This window comes from Zootoca vivipara, chromosome 5, assembly GCF_965207765.1.
Source record: "Zootoca vivipara chromosome 5, rZooViv2.hap1.1, whole genome shotgun sequence".
Lineage (NCBI taxonomy): Eukaryota > Metazoa > Chordata > Lepidosauria > Squamata > Lacertidae > Zootoca > Zootoca vivipara.
Window position 1 is genome coordinate 77,206,458 of NC_142588.1, and position 18,548 is coordinate 77,225,005.

The 18,548-nt window shown below is 38.5% G+C and overlaps 1 protein-coding gene across 4 annotated transcripts in view; it reads left to right on the plus strand.

Moving 5' to 3' along the window:
• Window positions 1-18,548, plus strand: part of RSRC1 (arginine and serine rich coiled-coil 1) — a 159,739-nt gene that overhangs the window by 52,632 nt on the left and 88,559 nt on the right. For all 4 annotated transcript variants that reach the window (XM_088669135.1, XM_035133475.3, XM_088669134.1 and 1 more), the window contains exon 5: window positions 14,035-14,071. In XM_088669135.1, the coding sequence (XP_088525261.1) occupies window positions 14,035-14,071 (37 nt within the window). The remainder of the gene's footprint in view (window positions 1-14,034; window positions 14,072-18,548) is intronic.

Sequence of the window (18,548 nt, forward strand, 5' to 3'; positions counted from 1 at the left end):
ATTTCTTTTTGATAACCAATTTAAGATAGGCATAATTTGGCAGACATCACCTTGAATTTCCATCTGTGTTACCCTGATGCTCTTAAGCATCCTTCGTGTACCTACTGCTCTGGGCTATTTTCACTTAGCACATATAGAGGCTGGGACTATCTTAAAGTGTAGATGATATGAATAACAATTGTTTGAAGATCTTACCCTCTATCTCCCTGGATAACCTATCGTCTACAAAGGATAAATAAGTGGCAGATAGCTTTTGTCATCCCTTATCCGAGCTGTACACTTGTAAGGAAGAGCAGGGATAATCACCTAAATCTAATTATGGGTTAAAAGAGGCCATGACTGTGATGTGGCAGTGAGACACCTTACTGTATCAATCCTGTTTGCATTAGAAAAATAAGGTTGTCATATTGATTATTCAAATTAGCTTGCATTGGCCATGGCTCAGTGGCTTATATCGCAGCTGAAGCACATGAAGAGCCCAGCTTTTCACAGAAGACCTATGCCTATAGCATATATTATTTGGTATCATGTTTGCTAATTTAAGGGTTTAAAAAAGAAGAGTTAGAGAGTTTTTATCTCAAGGGTTTAATGTACCACCAGAAACTGCACATGTGTGATTTGAATAATTAAAAAAAGGTTTGCCAAAATAAGGCAAGAAGTAGCACTGAAGTTAATAATTCTTAAATCATTCTGCTCTAATTGTGTAGTGTAAATATAGTTAGTTATGAAACAGTATTTTTTTTTTTTTTAAAAAGTATGTATTGCTGTGGGGTAAAAAGGATCTCAGCAGCTTTGCAACAACTGGTGTAGCCTGGTGGCTAAAAGACTGAGTTTGAATTTTGCCTCTGCCATAAACTCACTAGGTGAATGTAAGCAAGCCACTGTCTCATAGCCACCACCCGCCATCTCTATGTGGATAAGAATGTTGACGAGCTGTACAGGGTTGTTGTAAGGATACAAAAACATGCCACGGTGCTCTGTGCTGCATGGTGGAGGTGATGTGCGGCAGGGCAATTTCAGTGGTGCAGCGCTGGTGGTAGTCAGCAGTGCCGGTTTTTATGTTTCCCCTGTGGTGTTGGGTCGACCGGGCAAACTAGGGAAAAAAAGCTTTACAACTTTTCGTGGGTGCTCCCCCTAAAAGGGGGGGGAGCTCTGGCACCTCTTTCTAGGGAAAAAAGCCCTGAGTACTGTGCCCAGTACTGGGCACCACAGTTAAAGAAGGATATTGACAAGCTGGAACGTGTGCAGAGGAGGCTGATCAAGATGATCAAGGCTCTGGAAACCAAGTCTTATGAAGGAGTTGGGTATGCTTAGCCTGGAAAAGAAGAGACTGGGAGGAGATATGAAAGCCACCTTCAAGTAGCTAAAGGGCTGTCACGTGGAAGATGGAGCAAGCTTGTTTTCTCCTGCTCTGCAGGGTAGAACTCAAACCAATGGCTGGAAGTTACAACTCCATTTCCTCAGGGTCTTGCGAAAGAACAATGTTAAACAACAATTGATTACCTCCTTCTACCGGTCCACAATAGAAAGCATCCTCTCATATTGTATCACAGTGTGGTACATTGGCTTGACAGCCACAGACAGAAAGTCTTTACAGAGGGTGGTGAACACAGCACATGATATCATGGGCTGTCCCCTGAGCCAGCTAGATGGCATCACAAGGGATTGTTGCCTTAGGAGAGTGAGATATAGAAGTATAATCAGTCGTACCAACAGGCTAAAAAACAGTTTCTACTGACTTTCGGGGTTGGTGTGTTGTGCGACAAGCACACAGAGTGCAATGAGATTGAGTGTTTGGGGGGGGAGGCTTGGTTAATTTCATTGTACACAGCTTGTACATAGACAATAAAGGTATTATTATTATTATTATTTATTATTATTAAATGAGATTCTGACTAAACATCTGACGTAAGAGCTGAGTGACACTGGAACAGACTCCAATGAGAGGTGGTGATCTCTCCTTCATTGGAGATTTTTAAGCAGAGGTTGGATAGCCACCTGCCATGTATGCTTTAACTGAGATTCCTGCATTGCAGGGGGTTGGCCTAGATGACCCTTAGGGTCCCTTCCAACCCTTCAGCTCTGATTCTATGAAAATTTCAACACAACAAATCTTCTTCAACCCCCTCCCCCGATTTTAGAAATGAAGCTGCCAACATTTTCACCTTTGTACTTGTAGAGAGTTACAAGACTGGAGTTGTTCTGCACAGCATGGAAATGATCTGCTTCTGTTCTAAATATTGAGTGCAGATAGTCACAAGCTCTTAATGCGGAGATGAGATGTGCTTGCTGTTTCCTTTACTCCTGAATTAGATGCATGAAAACAAAAACGTTTTAGGAGAGAAAACTGGAAAATGCTGCACTTTAGCTGCAGTTAATAAATAAAAATTATATAATTGCTGTTTGTGCTAAGAACACTAAATCTGCACTCTCTCATCCTTACTAATCTTTAAAAAGATCTCTATTTGCTTCAGTGTTTAATATAATTATATATAAACCGACTGGGCTCATTCCATTAAGTAAACAAGGCCTGCTCTATATTATATGAAGAAATTAGTTTACATTTGGGTTTTCTTTTGTATTCATGTAAGTTTTAAGTGCTTAAATTATCAAGGTACTGTATATTGTATCCAAAGTCTGCTTATGTAGCTGAATTCCACTTTTGCAACAGGGCTTCCTCTTCCTCCCCCCGCCCCACATACCTTCAAATTTTGCTCCAGAGGGTTGGGGAAACAGAATTTGTGGGTGGGCAAAGGAAGGAGAGCAAGTCCAGTTGCATGAGTGGAATTTTGCTTGCACAATCTGTTGTCTTTTGAACAATTGTTAGGGGTGGCCATGTTAGTTGGCTGCAGCACAAACTACAAAGAATCTTGTAGTAACTTGAAGACTAACATTTTTTTTTATGCCATAAGCTTTATTGGATCTGATGAGATGGACTGCGGTCCATGAAAGCTTAGGAGATTTGTGAATATTTAGGGCCGGGATAGGGCACCTGTGGTCCTCCTTGTGTTACTGCACTACAGTTGCCATTATTCCTAACCATTGGCCATGCTGTTCAAGCTGAGGAGCCTTAAGAGTCCAGCAACATCTGGAGGACCACAGGTTCCTCATTCTTTTTTGTTGTATGTTAAAAGCATTTTTAGTACCTAAGGTTGTTAATGCGAGCTGTTCCATTCTATAATGGAAAATCCAAAATATGATGATGATGATGACGACGACGATGATGATAATATACAACAACAACAACAACAACAACAACAACAACAACAACAACAACAACTGTCTTCTCTGGGTGACACCTACCTGCAACTGTAGGTCTGGCTGTTGGTTTGTTGTGTTCTTAAGCCATATTCCCAGTGTAGTTTACAAAAGAGAATGAAATAATTAAAATATAACTGCAAACAGAAGACACAACTTGGGTAAAAGAAGCTTAAAACAGTCAGCAAGATTCAAAATTGCTTGGGAAAAGAAAAACGTCTATTGTCCAAAGGACAATAAAATAGATGCCAGTCACACCTCTTTGGCAAGAGTTTTCATCGACATCATGGACTGGTTGGACACAGAGGAATGGTAGGAGGCACCAGCTGTGGTCAAAGGGAGTGGTCAAAGGGAGAAGAGGGTTGAATCCTGGGAGGAGGCTGTGTCAGAAGCTGAAGAGGTAACCAGGTTTAGTGAGCAGGGAGAGTCTGTGATGGAGAGAAGTGCAGAATCAGAATCAGAATCAGAGGCAGAAGCTGGAGAGGAGGGAGGCCAGTGTTAACTTCACTTACTCTTTGTGATTTATTGTTGGCTGGCTCCCTGACACTCAGATGGCAAGACGGTCCTTACTTTGGTAGCTACTTGCCTCATTGGAGATGTTGGGGGCGTGTGCAAGAAGTCCTCCATTGAATATACTGTATCAGGAGGCAGGGTGGGGTGGCAGCACTTACCTGGCCTCCTCTCAGTGGAGGCCCCTGCTGCTTGCCAGGAGGGAGAATGGGATAGGCAAAGTAGTGCAGAGGATGCAGTGATGGAGCCAATAGGTGTGTTTGCACAGTGCCGACCTCCCTGGACAAGTTGTATGAGGAAAAGGTCACATAGGATTTTGCTGCTGTGGTCTGAAGGGGCTATTTGCTGTGAGTAATAGTAGGGCAACAAAACAGGGAAGCTATGTAAGAGATTATGGGTGAATGTGGTAAGGTGTGTGTGTGTGTGTGTGTGTGTGTGTGTGTGTGAGAGAGAGAGAGAGAGAGAGAGAGAGAGAGAGAGAGAGAGACTATCATATATCAATTTTAATTAATCTGTCAAATTTTGAGTGCAAGTTTCTGTTGTGTGACTATACACATACACATTTATCATGTTATCAACTCTTGTTTGTGTATCTGAGGAGCTTTATATTGCTTGTAAAAGCTTATGAAACTATAAACCAGTTTGTATTTAGGAGAGCATGACATTTTAACTTTAGAACTTATTTGTTAATTGGTTTCCCCAACTTGTTGCTGATTTGGACACATTCTAGTGGAACTACTGCTCGGTAAAAATATTTTATCTATTTATGCTTATATCTCTCACCCAGCTTTTAATTGTAGGGTAGATATCTAGCCTTTCCGTTTCCCCAAATAACTCTGTGTGTTTGTGCCCATGTGAGCTATTTAGAGGATATTTGTGGCTTGGAAACTATGTAAGTGAGCTTACTGAAAATGCTATTGACTAGCCATCTGGGCAACTGGAATTTATATTTAAAACAGTAAAAGACAAAACAACCAAAAATGTACAGTTCACTCACATTTGAAATTTTGCTTAGCAAGGTATCAAATACAGTGATCATATGCACATAAAAAGTTAACTTGTATAACATTCCTTCTTGCTGCGTGAATAACAAACTCAGCAACAATTGTTTTAATATAGTTTTGAACATCTTGTGATGAAAAGTGCAACACCTAGAAATTTGTTTATAGACAATCAAAACTGCATGAATACAGTTTCTCTTAATGCAAATTCCAAAGCAGCAACTAATGAACTATATCTAAAAACACAGACCACCCAGTGCTCTTTTTCTAGAAAGAGGTGCCAGAACTCACCATGAACACCTCCCTTGTTCTGTTATAATGGCAATAGAATCCACCTGAGAAGTGCCAGAACTGAGTAATAATGGACCGTAATCTCTATGAAAGTCAAAGCCTTTCTCAACCTGTGGCCACTTGATAAGATCTATAAACTTTGTCGCCACTTCTAGAAGCTATCAAGTAAGCGGTTAGTTTGTTAGCAAGTTAAAGTAGTAGATTTACAATGACCTTGATTGTGTGTAAGTGGGAGGACACCTGTATTCATAGCTGCCAAGTTATCCCTTTTTAAAAGGGATTTTCCATTATGCTGAATAGGCTTCCTCGCGAGAAAAGGGAAAACTTGGCAGCTATGCCTGTATTTCATATCTGAGTTAACCAGAGTGTCTGGAGGCAGTTGGAGGATGGATGGCGGCTAACAGATTGAGGTTGAATCCTAACAAGACAGAAGTACTGCTTTGGGGGGACAGGATGCGGGCAGGTGTGGGGGATTCCCTGGTCCTGAATGGGGTAACTGTGCCCCTGAAGGACCAGGGGCGCAGCCTGGGGAGTCATTTTGGACTCACAGCTGCCCATGGAGGCGCAGGTCAATTCTGTGCCCAGGGCAGTTGTCTACCAGCTCCACCTGGTACGCAGGCTGAGACCCTACTTGCCCACAGACTATCTCACCAGAGTGGTGCATGCTCTGGTTATCTCCTGCTTGGACTACTGCAATGTGCTCTGTGTGGGACTACCTTTGAAGGTGACCCAAAAACTACAACTAATCTAGAATGCTGCAGCTAGACTGGTGACTGGGAGGACCACACCTTATTGGCTCCTAGTACATTTGCAAGCAGAATTCAAAGTGTTGGTGCTGACCTTTAAAGCCCTAAACCAGCAGTCAGCAAAGTTTTTGTGGCTTGGGCCGGTTCATGGTCCTGCAGACGCGCGTTGGGCCACAGTTTACGCACGTACACACATGCGCAAACGTTATTTCCAGTGATCTGGTCAGCGTCATGGAAGGCCCCCACTGTGCTCCGCGCTGGTTTAGCGGCACGCACGGGAGCCGACCGACCGAGCGGGCGGCGGGGGTCCATGGGTCGGTTAAACGGTCCCCATGGGCAGCTTGTGGCCCATGGGCCTTAGGTTGCCGACCCCTGCCCTAAACAGCCTTGGCCCAGTATACCTGAAGGAGCGTCTTTCCCCCCATCGTTCAGCCAGGACACTGAGGTCCTCCTCTGAGGGTCTTCTGCTGGTCCCCTCACTGTGAGAAGTGAGGTTACAGGGAACGAGGCAGAAGGCCTTCACAGTAGTGGCGCCCTCCCTTCAGATATCAAAGAAATAAACAACTCCCCGACTTTTAGAAGACATCCGAAGGCAGCCCTGTATTGGGAAGTTTATTAGATCAAAAGACATCCAGGAACAACACTGCTTACTATTTTTCACTAGGTAACCTCAGGGTAAACCTACATTTTACAGAAAATTATCCATTTAATGAAAGTGTTATATAAATTTTTAGGTAATAGGTAAGCCTTTGCAGTTAGAAGATGTGGAGAATTTTGTGGAGATGTCATGAGAGTTCAGAATCTGGTACCAGTTGAGATTGAAATAAATGATAGTGTGTATGGATTATGAAGCTGGAGAAACTTACCTCATCTAGGACATTATGGTCTGGAATAAACTAACCTGGCACACTTGCGGAAGCCACACAAGGACTCCCACTAGCGCAACGCGAGTTCCTCCATTTCCCCTTCCCAGTGCCGCCCCCAAATCTGCTCTGGAGTGTCAGGAGAACACCCAGAACAGCTTGCATTGACAGAATGATCTGAAGAGTGCGATGTTGAATTCCATGTTGACCCTTTATCTGAAAACCATGAGAAGATAGCAGTGTCTTCTTGATTATTGCGTCGCTTTGTAATATTTGTTATCTAATATTTAAGCTTCCTTTGAAAACTTTTCAGCTGATATTCATCAGATTTATTGACGGATTTTTCAAATACCTTATTACATTATTATACCACTACAGTACATTGTTGGCACTTCACCATGGTTCCAAAAGCTGTTTTCTCCTAATATCTGAAAACACGTCTTCCCTTTATTTTGTGGCTGTAACATATGCAAAAATCCGGCTAAAAAGCAGAAAAATAATACCATATGTTAAATTGTTCAATAAGGATAATGGAACAGTCGTTAATGCTTTTATTTAATATAAAGTTTATGTTCAGCAATTGTTAACTTTCTATTTAATGAGCAATAATTTATTACATCTCTTTCATGTTAATGGTACTTACAGAACTATATTTTTTCAAAAATTAAAACTTAGTAGAATCTTATTCCTTCAAATGTTTTGTTGTCTTTATGAAGCAGCTTAATAAAGTGGAAGTATTTGTTTAATATGATCCATTTTTAAAAAATGTGTCTAATTCATTCTACTGTGCCAAATGTTTTTAAAACAACAGACTGAGGACCTGAAGGAATAGAGGAAATGAATGGACACCAATGTGTCCAAATATCTCATTTTGCCTAAAAGCAAGTGCCGGCAGATAAATGCCCATAAAGGGATTTTTTTCCCTTAAGCCCCGTGGATTATTATTTTTTTTGCAACTTTTTGTGTGAGTTAGAAATGAAAACCATTCATCTAGTGCCCCAAAGAACGGCCTTATTGAATGGAATAACAGTGTAATGTACCATTGAAGGCAGGATTGAAAGTGATTATCTTGTTAACTCTTGACAGTTACCGCCAGCTTGAAATAGAACTGGCAGGCTTGATTTGCAAATGAATTACAGCTTTTTCATTTTGTGCCAGGATCATCTTTTTATATTCTGATATGACAGATGCTATGTTCCCTGCTTTTGTTTCTCTTCAGTTTTATACTTGCAAATAAAAAACAAAAGATTATGATAGTAATTTTATTTGCATCTTTTCTCTAGGAGTTTATTCTTTGTGAGGAAGTTTTTAATCTTATATTTTACGTACATTTGTTTGAGAATACTTATTGTTACTGGCAGAATGAAATTCCATTAGTTTTAAGAACAATAGTAATTAGGTGAATGTAACACATAAACATTCTGAAAATGGAAAATCAATTAGTCTTTTACACTTAAAATGTCAGTTTTAAATGTAATCCACTGATGGTACTGCTTATTACTTGTATCTGAACAAAACACCCAAGTATATCCCCACCACCATTGTTTTACAAAAAATTTGATACAAAAGTCCATATTTTTAACCTGCTTTACCCATCTCGTTTTATTCATCTGCCCATAAACACAGATGGTAGGGTATCAGATAAAATAATTGCCAAACACTTCTTATATATACACCCCATGCTAAACTATGGTTTATTGTGATGTGAATGAGCCCAAGGGAGGCTTCTTCTCATTCTCTTATTCAGGAGGCAGTCGGAAGCCTTTGTTTCAGTTTTTAGTTAACTACAGTTTAACGTTACGTCTGAACACTAAACTGTTGTTAATCTTAACTGTGGTTTGTTGAAACAAACAACCCAGCTTCATTGCTCATGGTATGAAGTTTGCTGGTTTCAGACAAACCAGAATTAAGATTAACCACAGTTTATGATGTTTGAGTGATACAGTATATGTCAAGCTGTTGCTACTAATAAAAATGGAAGTGAAAGCTTCTGAACTCCATGAGGCTGCATTGAATGCCCATGGGTGGGTGTGTTGGAGGGGGTAGAGCATACCAGCCCAAGGATTGCCTTGGTTTATTTGCATTATAACACGATTCCCTTTGTGACATCAAAGTGCAGCTACTGTACTTACTGAATTAAACAAAAACACTCTCCCCCCACCCAATCTTTCATCCCTGGAATTGGCGAGTTTAATAAAAGTTCAAATTTATATCAAATACATGACAACTAGATTGGTGGATGTGTTTAATATAGTAGATATCTGCAGAATATCTTGGACATTGTTGGGACCTTTTTGATAGTCATAAAGGGCACCAATAAGGTAAATGATATTCTGTAGATGAGGTGGAGGAATGTGCATTGGAAAGTGGAGGCTTACTGTCCAAAATTTGCTTCCTGGTTGCTGCAATGCCAGTGAAGTTTCAGAGTTGTGCTCTGACCCTCTTTTTTAATTAAATGCTAAGGTGAAGGACTAGATTTTCAGTGTAAAGTTGAAAACCAACAAGTTTTTTTCCTTTAAAAATTGCATCACAGGCAGATTGCTCCTTGTACTTTCTAGATGTCTGGTGTGTTCTACTATTCTGTCTAGATAGGTGTGGCTTTCAATTGTGTGTTGCCTGCTTCTTCAACATCCTTGCTAAGGTTCCTGACTTTGCATTCAGGATAACTTCCTTCCAGGGTTATTTATTTTGGGATCATCATGTGCAGTGATTTATCCTTTTCTTCTTTCGTTAGAGCTATTGCCTACATATAGAAATGAAATGAAATGAAATAACATCATTTACCTTCAACTTTGACCTAAGCCCCATCATAGTTTGCAAATGCTTATGTCATGAATAAGAGCAATAATTTGCACAGGTGTATATGGTACTATATAAAGGCCTTTTGTTGCAAGTTCCCTTACATACCAGTGTTTGGTTTTGTCCTGTGGACCATAATTAAACATGGGATGTGGTTGATTTTTGTTAGGGCACTGTGGCAGGGTTGGTTTCGCGCGTTTGGCAATGGACTGGGCAGATATGCCGAAGGTTAACTGTTAAGTAAACTTGTGGCTTTAGCTTTACAAAGTACTCTGCACTTTGGAAGGTTTCCATCAGCCAGTTACTGAAATAGAGATCCATATTCATAGACGTGAGGATTATAGCCATCATGACCATAGCTTGTTATTTCTGTACACAAATGCAGCTTATATTTCACAGCTGTGTATAAATGTGTGCATGCAAACGCCAAGAGATAACAGTGATCAGAAATGACAAGGTTTTCTGCAGCAGTATTTCAGTGTTTAGGAGAATATTATACTTGGGTTTGCAGTATAACATGGTTACTACCATTGAATGAAGCTGCTCATCCTTATTGTGATGAATTTGGAGATACACAAAAGGCATCATTTTACCATTGTTACTTTGCATTCCTTCTTTTATACACATGAAGTATTTCTTACTTACAGCGATTAGGCCACCTTCTGAATCACTATTATATATGAAATACTATTTTTATTGGGTTGTATTCAACTAAAACTTACTCAGTGTAGACCCATTGAAATGAATGAACTTAGTTATGTCCATTAATTTCACTGAATACCAGTCATAGTCTCTGGTTTACTGAACTGCATTTTCTAAGCCTAAATTGTTATACATCATAGAATTTCTACACCCCTTAGTTGTATGTATCAATTTATATAAATATGAATCTATATTTAGGAATTCTGCATCTCTCAACATTCCTGCATATCTGCATGTTTATGGCTTGTGAATTAATGTTTTCAAGAATTGAATTTTACTTTCTATGATGTTTTCTCAAGCAAGTTAATGTTAGCTTTTGCAGTTATGCCAGATCTTGTAGTTTTCTATACTATGCCTGAACAGTTTTAAGCTATGATCCCGTGGAATTATTAATATTCTGTTATAGGCTGTTGTGGACCTGGTGCAACCAGTTGAATGCAGTGGTTGCCTCTCTCTACATCCTATGGATTTTTTAGGAAACATCTCTTAGTTTTGTAAAGCCATGAACACATAACAAAAGCATGAATATAGGATCTCTGTGAATGAAAATGAGAATAAACTATAACAAGCTTCAAAATATATTATAGCTGCCATCTACATCCCAGCAAAATCAATGGAATGCTCCTATGCATTTAATGATACTGGATTCTTACCCACTGTATTTCAGTTTCTAAAAGCTTGAGAGACCAGCTTAGATATAGCTGGGGATATAGTATAGTGAATGTGTAAAACCAGTCTTTGTACAGAACTTACATATTGATGATTATATACATTAATGTTGGCAAGTCTTTCTTTTACTGTCTATTTTAAAGCAATTATCTGTGAGCAATAATAAATCTATTGTTCTTCTTGCTCAGTTACTTAGCCTGATTTTTAGTCACTTTAAATGCTTTCTGGTTGTAAAAAGAATGATTTGTTGCATAGAAGTCTCACCATAGTTTATGATTCTTGAAAAGCACCAGAAACTGTTGTGACAACAGTTCCTGGGTAAGAGTGCAACACTGATTGTGTAATTATCTCAAGGGTTAACACTTGGATCTTAAGAGCAACTCCGGCTCATAAGGGGCTGGATGTAATTTCTGCTTTTTTGTCTTTGAATGACAGACTCCATGCCCCAACACGTACTGCTTCTGAAGCTACCCTCATTTTTGAATGCACTTCTCCCATCCAGTGTAAAAAAATGGTTTTTTAACAAAATCTAAAGTCTCATTGGATCTCTGTTCACGAGTCTTTATATTCTAGCCTCTGGCTACAAGTGTAAATTGTGTGCTAGCTAGGTTTTACTAGATAATCTTCATTTGTTTAAGTTTCCAAATTACATATTCAGCTGCTCCAACAGAAAAAAGGCTCCCAAAACTGCTTGCAACTGCAAGCAGCTATATAATACGTGAATCAAATTCATAGGGTTGGAAGGAAAGTTGTATTGAAAGTGACAGGTGCCACAAAGTTTATTTAGGACAACCTCAGATGTGTCTGTTAGTCTCATAATGTTTGCCTAATATATGTTCAGCTACAGCACTTCCTGCTTTAGAACCTTGTGTTACACCAATATTACTCTCTGTGCTCCTTCAACTACAAATTGGATGAACAGACAGTGACACTTTTTCAATATTATTACATTAAACCAAGTGGATTTTGATTGATAACCTAATATTCAACTAATGCAAAACATCAATCATGGCAAGTATATTAATTATTTAATATTGCAGTCTAATTCAGAAATCGATGTGCTGCATGAGGGGAAGGGAAACTCGCTGTTCCCAGAAGACTTAAGACAGGGAATGATTTTTTAAAAAAGACCTGCTATATTCTCGTGTGTTAGCTCGATGCTAATCTTTATTCATTTGCCAATAATCTCTTCCCATTTTCCACTTCAGGACCATTTTATCAGTTTTGAGATCTATAATTGAATTAAGTCTGCTTTCAGCACAGAGCAAAAAGAGTTGCACAAATATTGATGAAGTCATGACAGGGACAGCACAGGAGACAGACCACTGAAGAGGACAGATTTGATGCCATTAGCTGGATGCTCCCTGTATCAGTGACCTAGGCCCTGCTTCCTAGCAATTAAGTTCATTAGGACCTTTGGCACCAAACAGTATAAATACAGGGCTTGAATTCTCTCTTAATAATGCATGATGTGGTAAAGCAACTTTCGATTATTATAATAAGTGTTTGAATCCAACTTTTTCTGTGATTATTTTTTAAAAATGTAAGTTAGGCAAGTGCACATATTTGCTTCAGGGTTGTTTTTTAGTGGGTGCCTTAATAAAAAGTGTTACTAAAATATATACTGAACCCTCCAAACATATTTAAATAACTGTACAGTTAGGATTGTGCCTGTACGGCACAGTTGTAATTTGCAGTTACTACTGTACTGTATGTAATCACATATTTGAGTCAATCCAGTGCTGGAGTTTTCTTATTGTAATTTGTCCAAGTGACAGAACATGCCTATGTACATAGTCTAAGCCCAGCCCCTCATCCCTTCTCATCCAGAGGAAACGACATCCTTCAGTGCCGCATCTAGACCAGGCATGGTCAAACTTGGCCCTCCAGATGTTTTGGGAATACAACTCCCATCATCCCTAGCTAACATGACCAGTGGTTAGGGATGATGGGAATTGTAGTCCCAAAACATCTGGAGGGCCATGTTTGGCCGTGCCTGCTCTAGACCTTTTTATACCCATTTCCCAGCCCTGTCTCTTTACCATACCCAAAGCTTCTCCACATTATGGCTGTGAAGTTCAACTGAGTATTAGAAGGTTTGGACTAAATGACCCTTTGGGTCACCCTTCAAGTCTATGATTCTGTGATTCTATTCCCTGATGAACCTCCTTACTAACCTTGAAACCTGCCTTGTCTGGATTGAGCTTCACCTGCTACCTCTAGTACTTCACATATTACAGAATCTGCTTCCTTGGAATCAGATGAAAAGGAGAAAGGGTTAGGTGGGATGGAGAGAAAGAACAACAAAGGGCATAAGAGGGAACCTTATTGGATACCATATACCATATGCCAATGGCCATAGCATCAACTTGCTATTCAGAAAGGCTCAGACTAGCATAAAACAGTGCACCCAGATACCATTCTACTGTGGTTGATGACATAAAAAGCATCTCAGAGGGCCAGCAGAACCAACAGAGAGGCACTCCTTGTGTACATCAAATTAGCTTCTTCTGTATGTATGTGTGTATCCATTCAGATGGTGTTAGAAATGTGTAATTTTTAATAACTATTTTAGTTTGAAGTTGACAATACTTAGTTGTGTTACAGTATGCTTGGGTAGGAAACACAAATGTATGCACACGAAAGCTCATACCTTTGACAAACTTAGTTGGTCTCTAAGGTGCTGCTGGAAGGAATTTTTTTTATATTTTGTTTCGACTACGTCAGACCAACACGGCTACCTACCTGTAACTACAAATATATGCCTTAGTATACCTTCCTCACTGCATTTATCTTGTCACTCAATTAAATAAATCATCATCCATTAATATTATGCATTTTAGTTGATTAATGTGCAAATTTACACAAATTAAATCTGAATATAACAATAGTGCTGAAGAAGAAAAAAGAATTTTACTTTTGTTCTTAGATGATGGAAATGTTTTCTTCTGATATAAATTGATGGTTTTCTGAGTAACTCACAATGATGAAAAAAATGGAATTGTGCAAGACTGCCATTCTGCCATTTATAGTATTTATATTTTCTTATAATTATATTATTATTTAAACAATTCATATATTAAAACAAACATACTCGGAAGAGTTTCTCTCCTTTTTCAACTTTCCAAGTTACACATAAATAATTGCAGACAAAGGTTTGGCATCTATTTATAACTTTTTGTTCTTCTGTTACAGGGATGCTGGAAACATCAAAGCTGGATTAGAACATCTGGTAAGTTCTAATTTTCTCTTGAATATTTGCATCATCTTTGATATCTGCATTCCAAATGAACACTTTTGAATGAGCTTTGAATACCTTGAATTGAGAAAGTCAACCATTTCCCAGAGGGTCAGCTTACTGTTATTATGTGAAGGCACTTACATTTTCATTTATCTTACGTTTCAAGGGATTTTAATTTTTTTAAATTACTTTTTTTTTGATGTAGAGATGAAATGAAATGGACTGTAATCCTTGGATTGATGATTGCCTTAATTATAAACAAAAAGTTGTTTGGTGTTGGATTTTTGGCATATCCTGATCTGAGAACAGTAAACTTGTACTTTTAAACACATTCAAATTTTGCATGCATAAATATGGCATTTCAGTAATTTGAGATCTCTGAAATAAGTACACAGCTTTGTTTTAACAATGCCTTTATATTATGAATTGTGTTGACATTTACCATAAATTCTATTAAGTTCTAAGATATACAGTACAGTACACAGAATTCAAATTATTTAAGTAAGCATATTGTAATTGTGAGTAAAAGCTTAGTGTTATATACAGTGCTATTGTTGTTACCCAGAAAATAGCTTATCTGCCAAGTTTACGCCAATAATACTCAGAAATGTAAGGAGTTAGGAGTACAGTGTTGTTTATTGCAAAGCAATAGGTTACAGTCGGATCGTTCCGCAAAACTGCAACCCTGCCTGGTGGTCCAGGCAGTGGTATTTATAAAATTTCAAGCAAAGCATTTCAGTTTCCACCAATCATATACAATACATCCTTACTTCATTTCATGTTTAATACACATGTGCAATTAGTACTGGCAATTTCTGCTGATTAAGTTCTGATTCCCACCGTGTTCTGTTATATTGTGTTAGTGTGCATGTTGGGAACCAGTGTTACGTGTAGCCATTTGCACCATGTAGCAATGGGGAGCGGGGCGGGGTATGTGTGGCATAAAGTAACAGGCTACCATAACTTCTCTATTAGAAGCACACTCAGGGATTTACGGGGGTACACATTATCACATTTATTGTGGTCCTTTGGGCTACTGCCACACTATCACAAGCTTGATATATGTCACCTGTAATATGTTAATAGTTATTATGAGAATGTTACATTTTAATGACTACTTGGATCCAAAGAACTTTAGCCAGAGTTCCTTTCAGACAACTGGACTTTCTTGTCCACTTCTCACTTCAGCCCCCTTGTACCTTATTAAAATAAACTTCTGAGGGGCAGGGGACTCTCAAGAATTCTTTGTAAAGTTGTGCAGAAGTTATTCTGTTTGTGTATGTGAGAGAGAGAGAGACAGAGAGAAACTTGATGGATATATGAGCTAGCCCTGCTACCTTAACTAGTTGAAGTGCCTTCTGCTTGACCAAGAGGCTTTTTGTTAAAATTAAAGATCCATTTTGTTTGTGTGCGAGTTTTCTCTCCCGTTCAATGTATAACCTGATGTGGATGATTTATTTGGTTTATATCCTACCCTTCCTCCTGAAGTAGCCCAGGGTGTCAGATGCCACAATTAAAAAAACATAGTTCAAACAACAGCTAAAAACCTTTACAATATTTTTTTTGAAAAGACAGTCTCAACCAGTGACCTCAGGGTTAACAGGAATTGTGTATTCCAGCCATCAAATGCCTGGGTAAACAGGAATGCTTTTAAATTTCTTGTTACAGGTAGGTAGCCAGCCGCGTTGGTCTGCCGTAGTCGAAACAAAATAAAAAAAATTCCTTCCAGTAGCACCTTCAGGTATCTGAAGAAGTGTGCATGCACACGAGAACTCATACCAATGACAAACTTAGTTGGTCTCTAAGGTGCTACTGGAAGGAATTTTTTAATTTAAATTCCTTGTTAAAGTCAATAATGAGGAAGACAGATGGAACTCAATCAGGAGGGAATTCCACAGGTTGGAAACTACCTTTGAAAAGGCCCTGCCATCTACCGTAGGCAGGCCCCATTGATGCAAACACTAATCATTGTTTCAGTGTATCTGAAGAAGTGTGCATGCACACGAAAGCTCATACCAATGACAAACTTAGTTGGTCTCTAAGGTGCTACTGGTAAAGTTGACTACTGTAAAGTAGGAAATTATAGAACAGTAGTAAATTATATAATTTTGTTTATTTTAGACCTGTTAACTCAATAATATTAGGTTCTGTTACTTTTCTAAAATACAGTAACAGATAACTGGAGACTTTCAAATGCCACCATAGTATCATGAGTTTATTTTGGGAATATGTTTCTGATGTGCTTTTTTGACAAAAAAAATGAAGAAAAAAAGTTCTGATTTTGGAGAATTGGTCTTCTGTCATGAGCACCTGGGAGAAAAAGCTTCTACACTCATACCTTGGGTTACAGCCGCTTCAGGTTGTGTCTTTTCGGGTTGCGCTCTGCGCCGAACCCGGAAGTACCGGAATGGGTTACTTCCAGGTTTGTGTGCACATGCTTGCACAGAAGCACTAAATTGCGCTTTGTGCATGCACAGAAGTGCCAAATCGTGACCCGCAGGGGCGGGTTGCGAATTCTGCGGGTTGCAAATGTGCCTCCCGCACGGTTCACGTTTGCAACCCGAGCGTCCACTGTATTGTGATTTCAGACTGTTGCTCCTCAAGTGTAAATAATCACTTAGACAAGTCTTTGGGAGTGTTGTATCAGCAATGGGCCTTAGAGATGAAGGGTTATAATTAATTTTTTAAGAATAAAATTGAAAACAATTGAATTTGAGTGATACTAAGATTAGCTAAAGTATTATCCTTCAACTGTAGTAGATATTCCTGGTTAGTTCTTTACCTCTATATTTTTCTCTGTTAATAACAGTTGAGCCATACCTTTTTCTAAATGGAAAAATTGATCTTCACCCTCTCCTAGTCAGACATTTTAGAACAATGACCGACTCGTCCTTGTGGTCAAGAAAAGAAATCTCACCATTTCAGGAGTGGCAGACTGTCATTAATAGCTTATTAGCCCTTGAGTGATTAGTGTGTATAGTCACTGCCTTTCAGCAATGTAGACATTCCTCTTGTAACATGTTAATCAATAACCACCAAGATGGGCTGCTGGGCAACATGCTTCATGTATCTTGGCCAGTAAAAGTATCCATGAGCTTCATTGCTACTGGAACAGATAGGATTGATCAACCCATGCACTCATGGCCCTATAAACGTCTTCCTGGGTTTTTGTATGTATTACATGATTTTTATTTGTGTATATGGCTTTTGTTCAATTGGTATGTTTTGGGCATTATCCTGGATGGAAATCCTAGGTAGATAATAAAGACACCCCTCACTTCCTTTAGATTAATCATTGTCAAAGAAAGAAAACCTGAGATCTTAGAGCACTCTTGAAAGAAGTTTAAGCTTTGGTGAGTCTCCAAGAAGCAGACAGCGAGTTATAGGGGCAACCCACACAGGGAAAGAAGGAGGGAGAAGTTCCACTGTGAAGAAGAAGCACTTTGCTCGCTACGGCCCAATGAAAGTAATTATTAATTACATCTAAAAATACCTGACTACAGCATTGAATGAAATATATGAGAATTATGGATATCAAGTTCCAAGTAAAACAAATACTTTAAATATAAAGAAAAGACATTTTTGTGATATAAAAGGAACTCTGTGTATCAGCATTTGTAAGAAGGAAGAAAATGGTTTTGGAAAATAAAGGATTTTTTCCAATATAAAATGTAATTTGGCATAAAAAGGTGTTAAGAAAATTAGGCACTAATTTTCTAATAAGGTAATTGTTTAGCTAACAGCATCATTACATGTTAAAATTGTTTAATTTATTTATTTATGAATCTCTTACATTCTTGGCTATCACTACCACATACAGTTAATGCATTTTTATACCCCAAGCAAACTGCTCACATGAATTATTGAAATAGTCATTAGATGCTGTTTGCAATGTTAATGTGCACAAATAATTTTATTTAGTAGATCTTTTATAGATTTTGTTTGATATGGTGTTGATGTTGTATTATACCAGCGAGTTCTCTTGGAGTTCACTGGAATAATAACAGCATTTCCAATGTTGTATAGTAACTTTTTAAAAACAATGTGATGCACAGAGACACTCAGCTTCATTTAATTGTCCTTACTGAGATCAATAGGTGGTCTTTTCCATATCCCACTTGTCAAACCGCTTGATTTTAGTAAGTTACCAGTGGTTTTAATAGCAATGAAGTGGTTTTAATAATTGTATTTCAGTCTATTAGAAGATTTCAGTCTATTGTTTTATTTTATTTATTTAAAACATTAGTGCTCCTTTACAATATGGAACAAATGCAAATATCCAGTTGCTAAAGTCAGCAAAATATATTATAGAAAACATTTCCACTTCCCTAGAACTTGACTATTTTTATGGGAAATTGTCTAAATGTTCAGTTATTTCAGGGGTTGGACTTGGTTATCCTTGGGGGTACCTTCCAACCCTACATTTCTTAAGATTCTGTGATTCCATGATTCCATTATAGGCAGCATC